This window comes from Ovis aries, chromosome 11, assembly GCF_016772045.2.
Source record: "Ovis aries strain OAR_USU_Benz2616 breed Rambouillet chromosome 11, ARS-UI_Ramb_v3.0, whole genome shotgun sequence".
NCBI lineage: Eukaryota > Metazoa > Chordata > Mammalia > Artiodactyla > Bovidae > Ovis > Ovis aries.
Window position 1 is genome coordinate 27,692,473 of NC_056064.1, and position 19,442 is coordinate 27,711,914.

General features: G+C 50.6%; 1 protein-coding gene across 2 annotated transcripts; it reads left to right on the top strand.

The window, feature by feature from the left end:
- The first annotated feature begins 66 nt into the window (after nt 1-66).
- Nucleotides 67-19,182, top strand: PFAS (phosphoribosylformylglycinamidine synthase). 2 transcript variants are annotated; one of them, XM_027974922.3, is made up of 29 exons: nt 67-121; nt 2,850-3,030; nt 3,115-3,250; nt 3,666-3,771; nt 4,141-4,330; nt 4,413-4,518; nt 5,080-5,220; nt 5,327-5,451; nt 5,624-5,752; nt 6,130-6,261; nt 6,404-6,532; nt 10,213-10,286; nt 10,404-10,560; nt 10,890-10,951; nt 11,099-11,260; nt 11,513-11,638; nt 11,767-11,898; nt 12,114-12,344; nt 12,477-12,657; nt 12,739-12,822; nt 13,048-13,203; nt 13,430-13,549; nt 13,810-13,955; nt 14,066-14,273; nt 14,429-14,520; nt 14,599-14,713; nt 15,199-15,522; nt 15,625-15,964; nt 18,473-19,182. In XM_027974922.3, exons 2-28 carry the CDS (start codon nt 2,889-2,891, stop codon nt 15,933-15,935), a joined length of 4,017 nt encoding a protein of 1,338 aa, XP_027830723.2. In that variant the 5' UTR covers nt 67-121; nt 2,850-2,888; the 3' UTR covers nt 15,936-15,964; nt 18,473-19,182. The 2 variants fall into 2 exon arrangements, with proteins under 2 accessions (XP_027830723.2, XP_027830722.2); XM_027974921.3 differs by lacking the exon at nt 18,473-19,182 and having other exon boundaries at nt 15,625-17,091.
- Nucleotides 19,183-19,442: the final 260 nt, after the last annotated feature.

Sequence of the window (19,442 nt, forward strand, 5' to 3'; positions counted from 1 at the left end):
AAAGAGGGGGGGAGGGCGAGGCACTCTTAGACTCCGCCTCTTCCTGCGGCGCATGCGGATGACGTTGATCTGCGCGCCAGAATTCGAGGAGCTGACTGACTGCGAGAAGTGCTACCACGTGGTAAGGCTGCCGCGCGCGCTCGCAAACCTGGATACCACTACAAACTGAACCCCGTAGCTACCCACGCCAAGCTTGATTTGGGCGGCTGCAGGATCCCTACCAGGCAGAGCCGCGCCCAGCGGAGGCCTGCGTGCTTGCCTTAGTGCAGGCGTCCATTTGCGTTTGTTGGTTCCCCGGCATGGGATCCCCCACGTAAATTCATCCCCTTTCTAACAATTCATTCAACCAGCGAAATAATCTGTTGGCCTCCAGTTTTATGTCAGATACCATGCTGGTCTTTGGGGAGACAGCCCTGATGTAGGCAATCCTGTGTCTGTGCTCTTGGAGCACCTATTTCACTGGGAACGATAAAGGAAAGTCAACTGTTTTAATAATCAGAATGATTTCGGAATGTGATCATTCCTGTGAAGGAACTATGGTGTAGAGAATAACCGAGGCGTCTAACTTTAGAAAGGGTCATAAGGGAAATTCCCTGACTGTTCAGTGATTAAGACTGAGCGCTCTCATTGCCAAGGGCCTTGGTTCAATCCCAGGTCGGGGAACTAGGATCCCACAAACCTTGGCAAAAAAATAAATAAAAATAAAAGATTTTAAAAATCGTTAGCATGGGGTAGAAGCTTAAAAAAGGCAGAATCAAGATCTGGCAGGAGCACCCGTAGCTAAAATGAGATCTGTCCTGGAATTTGTCAGTCTACAAGATTCTGAGATATTTTTGGTTGATAAAAGGAAAGGCTTCCCGGCTGGCTCCAACGGCAAAGAATCTGCCTGCAGTGCAGGAAACCAGGGTTTGATCCCTGGGTCAGGAAGAGCCCCTGTAGGAGGGCATTGCTACCCACTTCAGTATTCTTGCTTGAAGAATCCCATGGACAGAGGAGCCTGGTGAGCTATGGTTCATGGGGTTGCAAAGAGTTGGACTCAACCTAGCATTCACACATCTGGGCTTTTGGCTCGAGCAATAGATTGGATGAAGGTGGTGTTAACTGAGATGGGAAATGGGAACTGAAGGTCTTGGAGAACTGATAAATCAAATTTTCTGTTTTGACCAAAGCAGGCTATTTAGTGTTTATGAGACTTCTCTGTGGCAATGTCAACTAAACATTTACATGTGTTAGTATGGAGTTTCAGGGAGAGTCAGAGTTGAATAAGTAAAGTGAAAGTCACTCAGTCATGTCTGACTCTTTGTAAAGTCATGAAATCTGTTGGCAGATATCAACTCAAATTGTGTAAAATTGTCATTTTTAGTCAAAAATGGTTGAATGATGGCAGTTTCATTGGTTCAGTCTAAGAGATAATATTTAAAGCCACGGGTCTGAATGATGTCACTTAAGAAGAGCATTTAGAAAGAAGAAAACAAAGGGCAGAGCCTTGGGCAACCACTGTTTAGAGGTGGAGCAGAAGAGTAGGAGCTTCCCTGGTGGCTCAGCTGTAAAGAATCCACCTGCCAGTGCAGGAGATGTGGGTTCAATCCCTGGGCTGGGAAGAACCCCTGGAGAAGGAAATGGCAACGCACCCCAGTATTGTTGCCTGGGAAATCCATGGACAGAGGAGCCTTGTGGGCTACAGTCCATGAGGTCATAAAGAGTCGGACATGACTGAGCGACTAACAACAACAAGAAGAGTAGGAGCCAGCACAGGTGACTGAGATGGAGCAACCAGAGGTAGAGGAATACCAGGAGAGTGGTGTCAGGAGGCCAAGAGAGGAGAGTGTTTTAAGAAGTAGAGAATGAGTAAGTCATATGCTGCTGAGAGGTTGAATAAGGTAAGAAGTTAAGTGACCTGTAGATTGGCAACGTTGCAATCTTCATTCAGTGACCTTGACAGAATAGTCAGATTCAGCCTTGAGTAAGTTAGATTTGAGATACCTGTGAGTGGTCCAAGTGAAGAAGTGAAGCAGTGAGCTTCCCACTTCTTTGGGAAGAGAGTTTGTACACGTGGAAGTGCTGTGTGTGAGAGAGAGAGAGATCAGAGCTGAATGAATGGTGTGAATCAGAAGCTCTCTGATCACATAGGAGGGAGGTGTCCCTAAGCACTGGAGCAGCGAGGAGGGCTTCAGAGTTGGTGCGACCTGTACTAAGCTCAACAAGTGGGAAAGCTTTGGATAGGATAGAATTAGACATAGACATTCTAGGATGGGGCAAAGGAATGGCAAGGAGGCCAGGCAATGTTTAGTGAGTAAAGCTAAGGTCCTTTTGAGAAGCAGTGGGATCAGAAGTTGAAAAGTAGTTGGGGATAGACCTGGAGGGTCTTTGACTGTCAGGCTTTGCATTTACCTTGAACAGGGACATAATATTTTGAAACACTGAAGTAGAGGAGCTGTCGTTTGACTTTACTGACCAGCCCAGTCCAGCTCATCCTTTAGGTTTACACTTAGATGCCACTTCTCTTGGGAAGTGTTTCCCACTCCCACCATGCTAGGTTTATCCCTTCTCCAGGGGATCTTCCAAACCCAGGGATCGAACCCAGGTCTCCTGCATTGCAGGCAGATTCTTTACTAGCAGAGCCACCAGGGAAGCCCTTCCCTTAGGAAGTCTTTCCCACTGCCACCATGCTAGGTTGGTACCCCCAGTCCCCTGACCTTGACCGTACTGGATTGGAAATGTCTGGATGCATTTATCCCTGAATGCCCCCAATACTTTCCCCCACCCCATCCCTAATGTCTCCAAAGCCTCAGCTGAACTGAACTTGAAACCAGTTCAACAGATCGGCTCTAGTTCATGTTATTTTTTAGGAACCTAACTCGTCTTTCCAGCAAGGGACACCTGCAGAGATGTCCTCCGTCCTTCGCTTCTATGTCCGCCCCTCTGGCCACGAGAGGGCAGCCTCTGAATACATTGAAAGGAAGCTGCAAAGGGAACTACCGGAGCTGCAGGGTGTCAAGACTGAGCAGTGCTACAATGTGAACTGGACAGGTTGGGCCAGTTACTGGATTCTTGGGCGAAGTACCAATCACCAGTGGCAGTGTCCCAACGTCTCCTTGCCCTGTCTCCCTGCAGCTGAGTCCTTCCCGAGCAACAAGGAGATGAAGAAGCTGACATGGCTATTTGGCTGCCCCTTGTTACTGGATGATGTTGCTCAGGAGTCCTGGCTCCTTCCTGGCCCCACAGACCTGCTGCTGGAGGTCGGACCTAGGCAAGTGTTCCAGCCTCAAGCAACTTGTTCCATGGTCCAGAGCCCTTCCAAACACTCTGCCACCCCTGCCATTCTCATGCCTCTTCCTCTTCTTGTGATCCTTGGGAGATTTGTTTTCTCTTTACCCAACTCCCCACTTTGAAGACTGAGCCAGCTCCCAGGCATGTTCTGGAAATATAACAAGTTGCATTCCTAGACATTGAAGTTGAAACATTTTGATGCTGCAGTTATGGTTTATTTGAATGACCTTTGAAAGCATGTTTCTCAGGGCCCAAATCTAAGGCTGGAGGCCAGTGGTATGGGCGGGGGTGGGGCTGGGGAGTGGAGGTTGGAGACTGGCTGGACGGCAGTGGGCAGGATCCACCTTCTCAGCTGGGGCTCAGGTCCTAACCATCTGGTCCTAACCAATCTACAGGCTGAACTTTTCCACCCCGACATCCAGCAACATCGTGTCAGTGTGCCAGGCTGCGGGGCTGGGGGCCGTGGACCGCGTGGAGCCAACCCGGCGCTACCTGCTCTCGGTGAGGCAGTAGGCAACCAGGTGGGGATCCAGAAGAGGAAGTGGGCAGGAGATTGGGTCCTGCAATCCAAGGAAATGATGAGAAGCAGGGGAAGCAGTTTCTGATTTGAGGCCTGCCCTATTTGCAGCTTGTTCACTGCTTGAGGCCGCCTGGTCGAGAAGTAAATAGGACAGAAATCCAGCCTGTGCTCCTGTTTCTAATGCTGACAGGCACTCATGCCTGGAAGGGGCATCTTTTTCTAATTGAGCAAAGGTGCTGGAGAGGCTAGCAGTGGGCTGGGCTTGTGTGGCTTGGAGGACCGAGGGTGGACCATTTTGTCCATTCTTCAACCCTGCACCCCTCGCCCTCGCTGTGTGTCTCCACCCCTAGTTTGCCTACCCACCTTCAGCTGACCTGGAGGCCATTGCTCTGGCTACCCTGCATGACCGGATGACGGAGCAGCACTTCCCCCAGCCCATCCAGAGCTTCTCTTCAGGGTGCATCCCAGCACCCCTGAGCAGCCCAATTGACGTACTGGCTGAGGGCCGGTCTGCCCTGGAGAAAGCCAACCAGGAGCTAGGTCAGCAGGGGTCCCTGAAGGAAGGCCCAGGCCAGAAGTGTGCAGTGTCCCACAACCAGCTTCTCTGGGGGTTGTCTCCTAGGTCTGGCCCTAGACTCCTGGGACCTGGATTTCTACACCAAGCGCTTCCAGGAGCTGCAGCGCAACCCCAGCACTGTGGAAGTCTTCGACTTGGCTCAGTCCAATAGGTGGGGAGGAATGGGGACATTCTGGTGTCTGAGAGTGTGGAGGTTGGAAGATCATAGGGACCCTCCATGGCTCTTTCTTGGCCTAAGAAAGTGAAAGTGTTAGTTACTCCGTCATGTCCAACTCTTGGTGAACCTATGGACCATAGCCTGCAGGCTCCTCTGTCCGTGGGATTTCCCTGGCAAGAATACTGGAGTGGGTTGCCATGCCCTCTTCTAGGGGATCTTCCTGACCCAGGGACTGAACCCACATCTCTTATGTCTCCTGAATTGGCAGGTGGGATCTTTACCACTAGCACAACTTCTTGGCTTAGGGGCCTCCCTGAGTCTGAGTGCCTGGGTTCCCCATCCATTCAATAGTCTGCATCACATCTTGGTTTTATCTTTACTCGGGATCTGGATAATCCACAGTGACAGACCATTGGAAGCTTATGACTTTCTGAAATCTGTTTTGACCTGTGGCTGTAACTCTGCCTTTTATGCTGGTGGGGAGAAGACGTGGCAAAGCCTGAGACATGACCCATGTTTCTGCCCTGCCGTCCCCTCCCTACATCATCCCTGCAGCGAGCACAGCCGACACTGGTTCTTCAAGGGTCGACTCCACGTGGATGGACAGGAGCTGCCACACTCACTGTTTGAGTCCATCATGAGCACCCAGGCATCCTCCAACCCCAACAACGTCCTTAAGTTCTGTGACAACAGCAGGTAGGTGGTACCCTTAGCTGGGCACAGGGGACAGAGTGCCCCAGGCTCCAGTGGGGTAAGTGCAGATCCCAGCAAGGAGGCCAGGCCCAGAACGATGTGTCCACAGTGCCATCCAGGGGAAGGAAGTCCGATTCTTGCGGCCCAAGGACCCCACACGGCCAAGCTCCTTCCAGCAACGTCAGGGGCTGAGACATGTTGTCTTCACGGCAGAGACACACAACTTCCCCACAGGTGAGCTGAGTACCCAGGAGGGAAGGTGAGATCAGAGTGTAGGGAGGGGCAAAGGTCCCAGCCCCCCTCACCCTGGGGACCAGCAGATTGGCTGCATGTCCTTATTTTCAGCAGGGTGGTCAGTGGTGGACCTTGCTCTTCAATAGCCATACCTCTCCCTCTCTCTTCACAGGAGTAGCCCCCTTCAGTGGTGCAACCACTGGCACAGGGGGCCGGATCCGAGATGTCCAGTGCACAGGCCGAGGGGCCCACGTGGTGGCTGGCACTGCTGGCTATTGCTTTGGAAACTTGCGTATCCCAGGTCCCATCTCTTTGCTCTCTACCCAGATTCCTCCTCCTGGCAGGCACTGGACACTTTTATCTCCTAAGTTAAGCAGTCATCATGGGCACCTTTTCTTGGGAGAAAGGGCTCTAGAGTAGCTGGCCTTTCCCCAGCCATGGTCATGAGGACAATAGGCCAAGGGAGATCCACATCTGGCTTTGCAGAACTACAATTTTCTTACAAAAACAAAAACAACCTAATACAGAGTTAGACTTTTGATCATCAACTGCCCCCCAAATCCAATTTCTTAGAAAATGTTAAGAGCTCTGATCCCAAGAGTCAGACTCTTCCTAAAGGGTCCTGGCTCCTCTGACTTCCATCTTTACCATCCATCCCTCTTCCTCTTTCCTTCCCAGGTTACAGTATGCCCTGGGAGGATCCAAGCTTCCAGTATCCAGGAAACTTTGCCCGACCCCTGGAGATTGCCATTGAGGCCAGTAATGGGGCTTCTGACTACGGCAACAAGTTTGGGGAACCAGTGCTTGCTGGTGAGGCTGGAGGGTGTAGGGGACTATTATCATTGACATGGATATTTGTCCCAGAGGCAGGGTAGGGTGTGTGACCCAGTAAGCGCTGAGGAGCCTGGATGACTAGACCCTGTGCCCTCTCCCTGTGACATCCACGTTCCAGGCTTTGCCCGTTCCTTGGGCCTTCAACTCCCAGACGGCCAGCGGCGTGAGTGGATCAAGCCCATCATGTTTAGCGGAGGCATTGGGTCCATGGAAGCTGAGCATGTGAGCAAGGAGCCCCCAGAGCCAGGTAAGAGCCCCCCACCTCTCTCCAGGTCCCGGCAGCTTTTTCCCCAGGGCATGGCTACTGCAGGAGTGGAATCTCAGCAGTTTGTTTTGTATCTCCCGGCTCCTGTCTCTTCTACTCTGGACAGGGTTTTAAGGTAGGGCAGGGCTTTATGCCAGTTGGGCAGGCTCAGTCTGCCTTTCCCCGGTTGATTTCTCCATGCCAGGGGCCCACCCTGCTTAGTCAAAGCAGCCAGTAGTTTTACCCAGCACCTCTGTTTTTATCTGCAAATTTAGTTCAGTTGGTCAACATTTACTGAGGGCCCACTGGGTGCTGAGCACTGTGCTAGGACCTGTGGTGGAATCAAGATAGAGGCTGGGTACCATTTATTGAATGTGTGACCAGTCACATGGCTCAGAATTTAAAAAGCAAAAAAAAGATTGTACAGTGAAAACGCTGTTCTCCCTGACCTCCAGCCACCCAGTTTCCCTCCCTAGAGATAAGCAATGTTAATTGGTCATTCCTGTACCTTGCCAGAAGTGCTTCCTGCATACATAAACAGACCCATGTGTGTATTTGCCTCCTCTGTTAAAACAACTAGCTTGTGTACACACTTTTTTTTGGCTGTGCCACACAGCTTATGGGATTTTACTTTTCAAAGAGGGATTGAACCCAGGGCTCCAGAAGTGAGAGCATAGAGTCCTAACCACTGGACTGCCAGGGAATTCTCCACCTATTTTTTTAATAACCATTTTATTGAGATAATCCATGTACCATAAAGTGTGCCCTTTTAAAGTGTATAAGTTAGTGTTTTCAGTACATTCACAAAGTTGTGCCTTAATCACTACTAATTCTGGAACATTTTCATCATCCCCAGAAAGAAACCCTGTGCTCACAAGCAGTCACTCCCCATGCTCCTTCTTTTGGCCTCTGGAAACCTGTAATCTATTTTCTATCTTGATAGATTTCCCTGTTATAAATGTGTTTGGCTGGTTTCACTTAACATGACATCTTTATTCGTATTATAGTACGTATCGGTACTTCATTCCTTTTTGTGACTGAATGATATTAATATTCTGTTATGTACCTATAACACATTTTCTTTATCCATTTGTCAGTTGGTAGACAAGTGGGTTGTTTCTGCTTTTCGGCTAATTATGAATAATGCTGCTATAAACAGTTGTGTACAAGTTTTATTTTGTCTTTATGTTGTTATTTCTCAAGTATGTGACTTGGAGTGGACTTGCTAGGTCTCATGATAACTATACTCAGTCTTTTAAAAAAAACCTAACACACTGTTTTCCAAAGCAGATGCACCATTTTACATTCCCCTCAGCAGTGTGTGAGGGTTCCGGTTTCTCTAGATTCTCATCAACACTTGTTATTATCTGTCTCTTTGATTACAGCCATCGGAATGCATATGAAGTGTCATTAGTATCTCATGGTGGTTTGCGTTTACATTTCCCTAAGGACTCATGATGTTAAGCATCTTTCTATATGTTTGTTGACTATTCCTATGTCTTCCTTGGAGAAATATCTGTTGAGACCCTTTGCTCGCTTTTAAATTGTATTGTTTGCCTTTTTTATGGAGTTCTAAGAGTTCTTTATATATTCTAGATACTAGCCCTTTATCAGGTAGATACATGATTTGCAAGTATTCTTTTCCATTCTGTGGGTTGTCTTTTTACTTTTTTCATGGTGTCCCCTGAATCACAAATTTTTTTAAATTTTGGTAAATATAGTTTATTTTTGTTTTGTGGCTTTTGACTTACAGTGCCATGACTAAGAAACCATTGCCTGAGTCAAGGTCACCTGGATTGACTTCTATATTCTCTAGTAATACTTTCTAGCTTTTATCGCTTACATTAAGGCGCTAAAGCATTTTGAAGTGTGTATGGTATGAAGTAGGGATCTAATTTCCTTATTTGACATGTGGATATCCAGTTGTTCTAACAACCCTTTTTGGACAAAACCTTTTAGCTCTGTGGTAAGTTTAAAAGCAGAAAGTGTGAGTCCTTCAATTTAGTTCTTTTTCAAGATTGTCTTGGCTTTGTTCTAGGTCCCTCAGATTTCTGTATAAATTTTAGGGTCAGCTGGTCCATTTCTTTGAAAAAGGTGGCTGTGTTGACTTGAAGATCACTTTGGGGAGTATTGCCGTCATAACAGTATTAAGTCTTCCAGTCTATAAACATCAGATCTTTTTCAAGTTATTTAGGCCTAGTAAGGTATTTCATGTTTTCCAGTGTATAAGTCTTACATTTCTATTAAGTTTATTCCTAAGTATTTTATTCTTATTGATGGGGTTCTAAGTGGGTATGTATATATCTGTACCTTGCTTTTTTTCAGCTTAGCAATATGCTTGGAAATCATTTCATACTGATGAAATCATTTTACTTCATTATATTCATATGTAATTTTCTTTTGCAGTGGCTTACTTTTACACTGTATGGCTTATATCATAATTTATTTAACCAGTTCTCTGTCATTCAGTTCATTTCAATCACTCAGTTGTGTCCAACTCTTTGCGACTCCGTGAATTGCAGCACGCCAGGCCTCCCTGTCTAACACCAACTCCCAGAGTTCACCCAAACTTATGTCCATCAAGTCGGTGATGCCATCCAGCCATCTTATCCTCTGTCGTCCCCTTCTCCTTCTGCGCACAATCCCTCCCAGCATCAGGGTCTTTTCCAATGAGTCAACTCTTCTCATGAGGTAGCCAAAGTATTGGGAGTTTCAGCTTCAACATCAGTCCTTCCAGTGAACACCCAGGACTGATCTCCTTTAGAATGGACTGGTTGGATCTCCTTGCAGTCCAAGGGACTCTCAAGAGTCTTCTCCAACACCACAGTTCAAAAGCATCAATTCTTTGGCGCTCAGCTTTCTTCACAGTCCAACTCTCACATCTATACCTGACCACTGGAAAAACCATAAGCTTGACTAGACGGACCTTTGTTGGCAAAGTAATGTCTTTTCTTTTTAATATGCTGTCTAGGTTGGTCATAACTTTTCTTCCAAGGAGTAAGTGTCTTTTAATTTCATGGCTGCAGTCACCATCTGCAGTGATTTTGGAGCCCCCAAAAATAAAGTCTGATACTGTTTCCACCTATTCTCCATCTATTTCCCGTGAAGTGATAGGACCAGATGCCGTGATCTTCGTTTTCTGAATGTTGAGCTTTAAGCCAACTTTTTCACTGTCTTCTTTCTCTTTCATCAAGAGGCTCTTTAGTTCTTCACTTTCTGCCATAAGGGTGGTGTCATCTGCATATCTGAGGTTATTGATATTTCTCCCAGCAATCTTGATTCCAGCTTGTGCTTCTTCCAGCCCAGCATTTCTCATGATGTACTCTGCATAGAAGTTAAATAAGCAGGATGACAACATACAGCCTTGATGTACTCCTTTTCCTATTTGGAACCAGTCTGTTGCTCCATGTCCAGTTCTAACTGTTGCTTCCTGACCTGCATATTTCTGTCATTAGCATGTAGATTATTTCTTGTCTTTGGTAACACAAATAATGCTATTGTTTAAGTTTGTTCATTGGTTATTTTGCACCTGTGAATAATCTGGAGGGTAAATTCCTTGGAGTGTATTTAACTCAATGAATGTTGACAGATACCCCCAATGTTGGCTTCCCTTTATCCTCACACTGCTTTGTACTTGTACTGTCATTCCCTGAGTGCTCTGATTCAGCCCTCCTTCCTCGCAGGCATGGATGTCGTGAAGGTTGGCGGTCCTGTCTACAGGATTGGAGTTGGGGGCGGAGCTGCTTCGTCTGTGCAGGTAAGTGGGAATAGCCCAGATGCCAACTCTGTGATCTCTCGGGGCCCCATACATGGGTGAGGTGTGAGCTCCCAGCTCTCCTGAACTGATCTATGCTGTCTATATCTATCCCCACAGGTGCAGGGAGACAATGCCAGTGACCTGGATTTTGGGGCTGTGCAGCGGGGAGACCCAGAGATGGAACAGAAGATGAACCGTGTGATCCGGGCTTGTGTGGAGGCCCCTGAGGGAAACCCCATCTGCAGCCTCCATGACCAGGGTGCTGGTGGCAATGGTGAGAAAGGGGGTTGGGACAAGGGACCGGGCCTACCTGGTCTCTGCTTGGTTCAATTTAGGGAGAGTCTCAGCAGTTGGTTTAGGTTGAGGATCTGCAATCAACCTGACAGCTCAGGGTCCCATTCTCCACACACTATACATTCTAAACAGGCCCAGGGTTGAGGGTGGCAGCTTGCTGCCATGGGATAGTTGGTAGAGAGGGTGCAGCAGCGGTTCAAACAGGGATGCACAGAATTAAGGGCTCCTTGGGAGGCTGGGAACAGCCTTTTGTTATCCCGGTGCTGACGGCGGCCATGCAAGCACCTCTCCCGGGAACACCCCCACCAGGCAATGTCCTGAAGGAGCTGAGTGACCCGGCTGGAGCCATCATTTACACCAGCCGCTTCCAGGTGGGTCGTCCTCTGTGAAATCTGCCCGCCTCCCTGCCCCTGCCAGTCCCAGCAGCCCCACCCATCTGCCCCTCACTCTCAGCAAGATCATAAGATTTGATAGCACCCACTGACCCTTCCTTTTCGTCCTCCCTCATGGATGTGCAGCTGGGGGACCCAACCCTGAATGCCCTGGAAATCTGGGGGGCCGAGTACCAGGAGTCGAACGCACTTCTGCTGAGGCCCTCTGACCGTGACTTCCTGAGTTGTGTCAGTGCCCGGGAACGCTGCCCAGTCTGTTTTGTGGGCACCATCACTGGAGACAGGAGAGTGAGTTGGCCTGGGGAGTCAGTAGCAGATGCTGTAGGTGGACTTGAGCTGCCAGGGCCCAGGAAAGAGATGAACACAGGGGAGCCATGGGGAATAGCATGTAGGCTGTGGGGGCGGGTGCGGGGTGGGGGGCTCAACAGGAGAAGCCAGATGGGGTGGAAAGAGCACTTCTGCCCTACTTTCCAGAAGAGTTCACTCCCTGCTGGTGGTCACAGCCTCACCCCCTCTGGGTGATGTCCCTCTGGTCTACAGATAGTGCTGGTAGATGATCGAGAGTGGCCTACGGGCACAGATGGACAGGTGGATGCACCCCCCACTCCTCCCCCAACCCCTGTGGACCTGGACCTGGACTGGGTGCTGGGCAAGATGCCCCGGAAGGTACATGGGGGCAGAAGGCATCTCCCTTCCCTGGACTGACTCCACCCTCTGTCCCACACGTGCTTTGTCACCTGTATGCCTAGTGCTCCACCCCAGTGCTCACACCCCTGTTGCCGTCTGTGTTGCAGGAGTTCTTCCTCCAGAGGAGTCTCCCCTTGCTGCAGCCTCTGACTCTGCCCCCAGGCCTGAGTGTGCGCCAGGCTCTGTCGCGGGTCCTCAGGCTGCCTGCTGTGGCCAGCAAGCGCTACCTCACCAACAAGGTCCTCCCTGCACCCTGCTCCACCCCCTTAGCCCTCTGCACCCCTCCCTCTGCTCGCCCATCCCAGGAACGGCTGCGGGGGTCCATCAGGGAGGGAGAAGGGTCAGGACAGAGGCCTCGCCCCCTGCCGCCCACCCCCCAAGGCTTGTGTGTTCAGGGTGAGCCAGGCTACCCCCTTGTCCCTGGGCCTCTGGCCAGCTTCCCCCGGTTCCTCAGGTGGATCGTTCCGTGGGCGGCCTGGTGGCCCAGCAGCAGTGTGTGGGACCCCTGCAGACCCCCCTGGCAGATGTGGCGGTTGTGGCACTGAGTCACCAGGAGCTGGTAGGGGCCGCCACAGCCCTGGGAGAGCAGCCAGTCAAGAGTCTGCTGGACCCGAAGGTTGCCGCCCGGCTGGCTGTGGCTGAGGCCCTCACCAACCTGGTGTTTGCTCTGGTAACCGACCTCCAGGTGAGTCCCCTGCGGCTTCTGGCCTGGAACTCCAGGCCTGTGGGACGCAACCACGTTCACCATCCACTTACCTGCTGGCCTCCAGCCTCCCTACACTGCGCTCTCTCTCTAATGCAAGTCTGCACTTGCCAGGATGTGAAATGCAGCGGGAACTGGATGTGGGCGGCCAAGCTCCCAGGGGAGGGTGCAGCTCTAGCTGACGCCTGTGAGGCTATGGTGGCAGTGATGGCGGCCCTGGGTGTAGCAGTGGACGGTGGCAAGGACTCCCTCAGCATGGCTGCCCGGGTTGGCTCTGAAACCGTGCGGGCTCCTGGTGAGGTCTGGGTGCCAGGGGGCAAGGGGCAAGGCCTGTGAGCTCGGACTCCACCTCACATGCTTATGCCTTGATCTGCAGGGTCACTGGTCATCTCAGCCTATGCTGTCTGTTCAGACATTACAGCCACTGTGACCCCAGACCTCAAGCATCCTGGAGGGAGAGGTATGGTTTCTTCCCCCTCCTTCATGCATTGTGTATTCACAGCCCAATCCTTTGTATGGGGTCTGCTTAATGAGTGCTCGGGTCGTCTCAGCACTGGGGCTGTGGTGCCTTCCGGGGCTGATGACTGGGGTGTCTTACCACATCCTGGGAGCCTCAGTGACCCTGCATGGCAGAACGGGTTCTCCTGAGCCATTGGTCTCCCCTCCGCCATCCCTCTCCTCTCAGGCCACCTGCTCTACGTGCCTCTAAGTCCTGGGCAGTACCGGCTGGGGGGCACGGCTCTGGCTCAGTGCTTCTCCCAGCTTGGCGAGCAGCCTCCCGACCTGGATGTTCCCGAGAACTTGGTGCGAGCCTTCAGCATCACCCAGGGGCTGCTGAAAGGTGAGTGGGGCCCTGGGGGAGATGGTCCTTGTGGCTGACATGGGTAAACAGGCAGTCATCAGCTGAGCCTGTGAGAGTAGGGCAAGAGGGACCCAATCCCTTTCTCTCTGGTTCTCTGATATAAGCCCACATTCTCACACTTACCCTCTCCTGACTGTCCAGAAATGGGGGTGGAGCTGCCAGGTTTGGGTCTCAACACCGCTAAGCATTTTTCTCCTTCCTCCAGACCGCCTCCTCGGCTCAGGCCATGATGTCAGTGATGGAGGTCTCATCACTTGCCTGCTAGAGATGGCCTTTGCCGGGAATTGTGGGATAGAGGTGGACATCCCTGCACCTGGGGTCGATGGTGAGGTCTAGATTCGAGCAGGGCTGCCTGTCCCCATCCTACGGACCCTGTATCCCTCATTTAAAGACTGGAGTGTCCTCAACTCCTTCCCTCCTGAGTCTCCTGTTGTCTTTTCTGATCACTGAGCCAGGTGACATTTCTGTTACTAACTGCACCCCTCTGAGAGAGCCTCACCCCACTCCGATCCCTGCCTTTGTTCATACGTATCCCCGATTCCACGCCAGTACCGTAGTCACCTTGATGCCTCGGTACTCTCCCAGTCCTGCCTGTGCTGTTCGCCGAGGAGCCAGGCCTGCTGCTGGAGGTGCAGGAGCCAGACCTAGCCCAAGTGCTGATGCGTTACCAGAAAGCTGGCCTCCACTGCCTAGAGCTGGGCCTCACAGGCGACACGGGGCCCCATGCCATGGTGAGGAAATGAAGAGTGGCAGGCCTGCACAGGGTGGGTCTTGGTTTGCCTCTGCCAGCCTTGGAGGCACCCAAGGTGGACATCCTGAAAGATTTGCTCCCCCTACCCAGGTCCGGGTGTCAGTGAACAGGACAGTGGTTCTGGAGGAACCTGTTGGGCAGCTACGAGCCCTCTGGGAGGAGACCAGTTTCCAGTTGGACCGGCTACAGGCAAAACCACACTGTGTGGCCCAGGAAGAGCAAGGGCTGAGGGAGCGAGCAGGGCCCACCTACTGCCTGCCACCTACCTTTCCCAGAGCTTCTGTGCCTTGCGAGCCTGGTGAGGGAGTGTGTGCAGAGGCTTGGCTTCCCTGGCACTCTGGGTCTTGGGGAGGAACCTAGAGCCTGGATGTGGGGTCCTGTCCTGGACAAGGTGTCTAGGGGGCTGGGGTGCAGAGGTCCTCTGACCCAAGGACACTCCTGCTCCTCCCCCAGGTGGTCCTGCCCCCCGAGTTGCCATCATTCGGGAAGAGGGCAGTAATGGAGACCGGGAGATGGCAGATGCCTTCCATTTGGCTGGATTCGAGGTGAGCAGAGTACCTGGTGGGTCCTGGGCTGGACTCAGGCCATGGGCCTTCTGATGCTGCCCCTCCCCCTCCTGCCAGGTGTGGGATGTAACTATGCAGGACCTGTGCTCTGGAGCCATCGGGCTGGACACGTTCCGTGGCGTGGCCTTTGTAGGCGGCTTCAGCTACGCGGATGTCCTGGGCTCTGCCAAAGGTGGGCGTGGGGCTTTTGCCCACCCCCTCCCCACATCTTCCGAAGAGCTGCTTTAGCCCTCTCTTCCCTGGCTGAGAACTGGCCTCTCACCTTCATGAGGCTGGCCAGGAGCCAGCAAAGGCCTGCAGGTAGCTTATTGAGGTTGAGGGGCTGGGTGCTGCCCTGTCAGATGCAGCAGCTGCCACTCAGCATGGCTAGGTCTTTCTGTTTTTCAAGAGAAGCCCAAAAATCCCAGTTAAATGTTAGGCAACTAAATAAAAAATTTTGAAAATGCTCTGCTGGCTAAGCAGAAAGCTCATCCTGGGCCATCTCGGGCCCACGAGTTGGCAACACCTGTTTCAAGCAGGTAAACCTTCCCTGGTGTTTGCCAAGAGCTCCTCAGAATGGGGGAGAGCCTGGGCAGGTGTTAAAATGGCACGCTAGGATGAAAAGATGACGGTCCCCCCTCACTCCAGGTCTCACCCCAGCTTCCTGTTCCCTCTTAGGCTGGGCAGCTGCTGTGACCTTTAACTCCAAGGCCGGGGCTGAGATGAAGCGCTTCCGGCAGCGGCCAGACACCTTCAGCCTGGGCGTGTGTAACGGCTGTCAGCTGCTGGCCCTGCTGGGCTGGGTGGGAGGCAGTTCCAGTGAGGAGGCGGTGGAGATGTGCCAGGAGTCCTGGCTGGCCCGGCCTGGTCTCCTGCTACGCCACAACCTGTCTGGGCGCTTTGAGTCGCGCTGGGCCAGCGTGCGTGTGGGGCCCGGGCCAGCCCTGATGCTGCGAGGGATGGAAGGCGCGGTGCTGCCCGTGTGGAGCGCTCATGGGGAAGGTCAGGCTCCAGGAAGGCTGGGGTGGGGAAGCCTGAAGGCTGGGATAAGGGGAGGGCATCAGGGAGCTTGCTCTTACATCCCTTGTCCCCGCTTCTTCACAGGTTACATGGCATTCTCTTCTCCGGAACTCCAAGCCCAGATGGAGGCCAGGGGCTTGGCTCCGCTGCACTGGGCAGATGATGACGGGAACCCCACGGAACAGTACCCCCTGAATCCCAACGGCTCCCCAGGGGGTGTTGCTGGCGTCTGCTCTCCCGATGGCCGCCACTTGGCCCTCATGCCTCACCCGGAACGGTCTGTGAGGCCTTGGCAGTGGGCCTGGCGACCCCCTCCATTTGACACTTTAACCACCTCCCCCTGGCTCCAGCTGTTCATCAATGCCCGGAACTGGACCCGGGAAGGCAGCTGCTAAACAGGCCGGAGGCTCCCCTGGGCCCCGTGGTTCGTACCTAGGGTATCTTTAGAAGTACCTCATCAGTTCAGTTAAATTCAGTTGCTCAGTTGTGTCTGACTCTTTGCAACCCCATGAACCACAGCACGCCAGGCCTCCCTGTCATCACCAACTCCCGGAGTCCACCCAAACTCATGTCCATTGAATTGGTGATGCCATCCAACTATCTCATCCTCTCATCCCCTTCTCCTGCCTTCAATCTTTCCCAACATCAGGGTCTTTTCAAATGAGTCAGCTCTTCGGATCAGGTAGCCACACTATTGGAGTTTCAGCTTCAACATCAGTTCTTCCAGTGAACACCCAGGACTGATTTCCTTTAGGATGGACTGGTTGGATTTCCTTGCAGTCCAAGGAACTCTCAAGAGTTTTCCAACTCCACATTTCAAAAGCATCAATTCTTCTGCAGTCAGCTTTCTTTATAGTCCAAATTTCACATCCATACATGACCACTGGAAAAACCATAGCTTTGACTAGATGGACCTTTGTTGATAAAGTAATGTCTCCACTTTTTAATGTGCTGTCTAGGTTGGTCATAACTTTCCTTCCAAAGAGTAAGCACCTTTTAAATTCATGGCTGCAGTCACCACCTGCAGTGATTTTGGAGCCCCAAAAAATAAAGTCTGCCACTGTTTCCACATCTATTTCCCATGAAGTGATGGGACCGGATGCCATGATCTTAGTTTTTAAATATTGAGCTTTAAGCCAACTTTTTCACACTCTTCTTTTACTTTCATCAAGAGGCCCTTTAGTTCTTCACTTTCTGCCGTTAAGGGTGGTGTCATCTGCATATCTGAGGTTATTGATATTTCTTCCAGCAATCTTGATTCCAGCTTGTGCTTCATCCAGCCCAGTATTTCTCATGATGTACTCTGCATGTGAGTTAAATAAGTAGGGTGATAATACACAGCCTTGACGTACTCCTTTTCCTATTTGGAACCAGTGTGTTCCATGTCCAGTTCTAACTGTTGGCTTCCTGACCTGCGTACAGGTTTCTCAAGAGGCAGGTCAGGTGGTCTGGTAGTCCCATCTCTTTCAGAATTTTCCACAGTTTATTGTGATCCACACAGTCAAAGGCTTTGGCATAGTCAATAAAGCAGAAATAGGTATTTTTCTGGAACTCGCTTTTTCAATGATCCAGTGGATGTTGACAATTTAATCTCTGGTTCCTCTGCCTTTTCTAAAACCTGCTTGAACATCTAGAATTTCAGGGTTCACGTATTGCTAAAGCCTGCCTTGGAGCATTTTGAGCATTACTCTGCTAGCGTGTGAGATGAGTGCAATTGTGCAGTAGTTTGAGCATTCTTTGGCATTGCCTTTCTTTGGGATTGGAATGAAAACTGACCTTTTCCAGTCCTGTGGCCACTGCTGAGTTTTCCAAATTTGCTGGCATATTGAGTGCAGCACTTTGACAGCATCAAGTACATCATATTCCCAAATGTGTCTTGAACAGACAAGGACCAAAATGCCAAAACAGACCTCAGCTAATTTTATTAATCTGCCTCCCTTTGTCTCACAATGTTGGATCTGTTTTCAGTCCTGTTCTTGGTGGGTCTGGGAAGCAGCATGTGATTCAGAGAAAGCCTCCCTGGGAAGTTAGGATGCATGCAGGCTGGGGGTTTCCGTTGCCCCACTTCACTGCACTACGTCACTTGTGTCACTTAGCTTGGTTCAGAGGGGAAATCCTGTGTCCCATCCCCCTATCATCAGGGTTTAAGGGGATGGGGGTGGACAAAAGCATAAGTCGGGACCTGGGCGTTCTCATCTGAAAGCTGAAGCTTTCTTTTTAAATGCAGCACTGTGTTAAGTGGTAACAGACTTTGGCAGCTTCTCTGATAGTGTTTCCAGCTGTGTCATAGGGGTTGCCCTGGTGCCGGCCTCTGAATTCAGTACACCTGATTTTTGCTTCTCCTAATTTAGCAGCTCCCTTCCTGACAGAAGTGGTCAGCACTCCTCCCCAGCACTGAGCCTTTAATACTCATTCCTTCTCATTCATTCCATTCATGTTTGATGATTCGCAAATGTTTGACAGTGCCAAACACTCTCAGTGCTGCCAGGGACCTTATAGTCCAACAGGATCTGTATGTGGTGTGTATATATACACAACAGACTATTATAGCTGCAAGAAAGAAGGAAATCCTGCCATGTGCAATAACATGGACCTCAAAGGCATGAAGCTAGGTGAATAAGAGAAACAAGTCCTGTATGATCTCACTTACATGTAGAATCTAAAAGAAGCTGAACTCAGAAAAACAGGCTAGAATTGTGGGTTGGGGAAAAGGGAATGTTGGTCAAAGGGTACAAACTTCTAGATTATTTGCTGAATAACCTCTGGGGATCTAATGTAGAGCATGGTGATTGCAGTTAATAACTTGTGTACCTGAAAGTTGCTGCAAGAGTAAATCTTAAAAATAGTAATTATGTGATGTAGGTATGCGTGTGCATGCTAAGTCACTTCAGTCACTTCTGACTCTGTGACCCTATGGACTGTAACCCACCAGGCTCCTCTGTCCATGGTATCCTTCGGGCAAGAATACTGGAGTGGGTTGACATGCCATCCTCCAGAGGATCTTCTCGACCCAGGGATTGAACTTCGTCTCTTGTCTCCAGCATTGGCAGGCGAGTTCTTTATCATTATTGCCACCTGGGAAGCCCACGTGTGAGGTATGGTGGTAATCATTTGCTAGTGTGTCAAGTCAATACAGTGTACACCTTAAACTCACGTAATGTGATGTCAATTATATCTCAATAAAACAAACAAAAGAATACCAGTATATGGCACCTACCATGAACCAAGCATATGCTAGGCATTTATATGTATCTAAATTATTTTTCATAAGAGTCCAGCAAGGTACTTGATAGCCCCCTCCCCCCTTTGTAAAACAAAGGAAGAATTAAGGTTAAATAAATTGCAACATCTGCTTCCTACTGTCCTAAAGTCACATTTCCGGGAGGCAGCATTGTCTAGACTTCTGGCCGACAACCATCCTTGCTTCCTTTGTCTAGAGAAGTGTATGTAGAAGTTTCTCATGACTGCTGTGACTGTCCTGTTATACAGCTCCCTATGTAGCTCACCATCTTGGAAATTTCTCTGAGGGAATTCTTCGGTGGTCCATGAGAGCAGGAACTCCCTTTCTGCCCTCCACTGTATCCAGCACCTAGCTCAATGCCTGTCACCTACATGGTGCTCAATAAATATATATTGAACAAATGAATAAGTGCTGCTGCTGCTGCTAAGTCGCTTCAGTCATGTCCGACTCTGTGTGACCCCATAGATGGCAGCCCACCAGGCTCCCCGTCCCTGGGATTCTCCAGGCAAGAACACTGGAGTGGGTTGCCATTTCCTTCTCCAGTGCATAAAAGTGAAAAGTGAAAGTGAAGTCGCTAAATTGTGTCTGACTCTAAGCGACCTCATGGACTGCAGCCTACCAGGCTCCTCCGTCCATGGGATTTTCCAGGCAAGAGTATTGG

Excerpts from the sequence above, each read along its gene's own strand:
- PFAS (XM_027974922.3), top strand. The coding sequence starts at position 2,889 with ATGTCCTCCGTCCTTCGCTTCTATGTCCGCCCCTCTGGCCACGAGAGG. Across the intron at positions 12,345-12,476 it reads CTCTGGTAACCGACCTCCAG|GATGTGAAATGCAGCGGGAA; the intron begins GTGAGTCCCCTG and ends TGCACTTGCCAG. Across the intron at positions 13,956-14,065 it reads ACACGGGGCCCCATGCCATG|GTCCGGGTGTCAGTGAACAG; the intron begins GTGAGGAAATGA and ends CCCCCTACCCAG.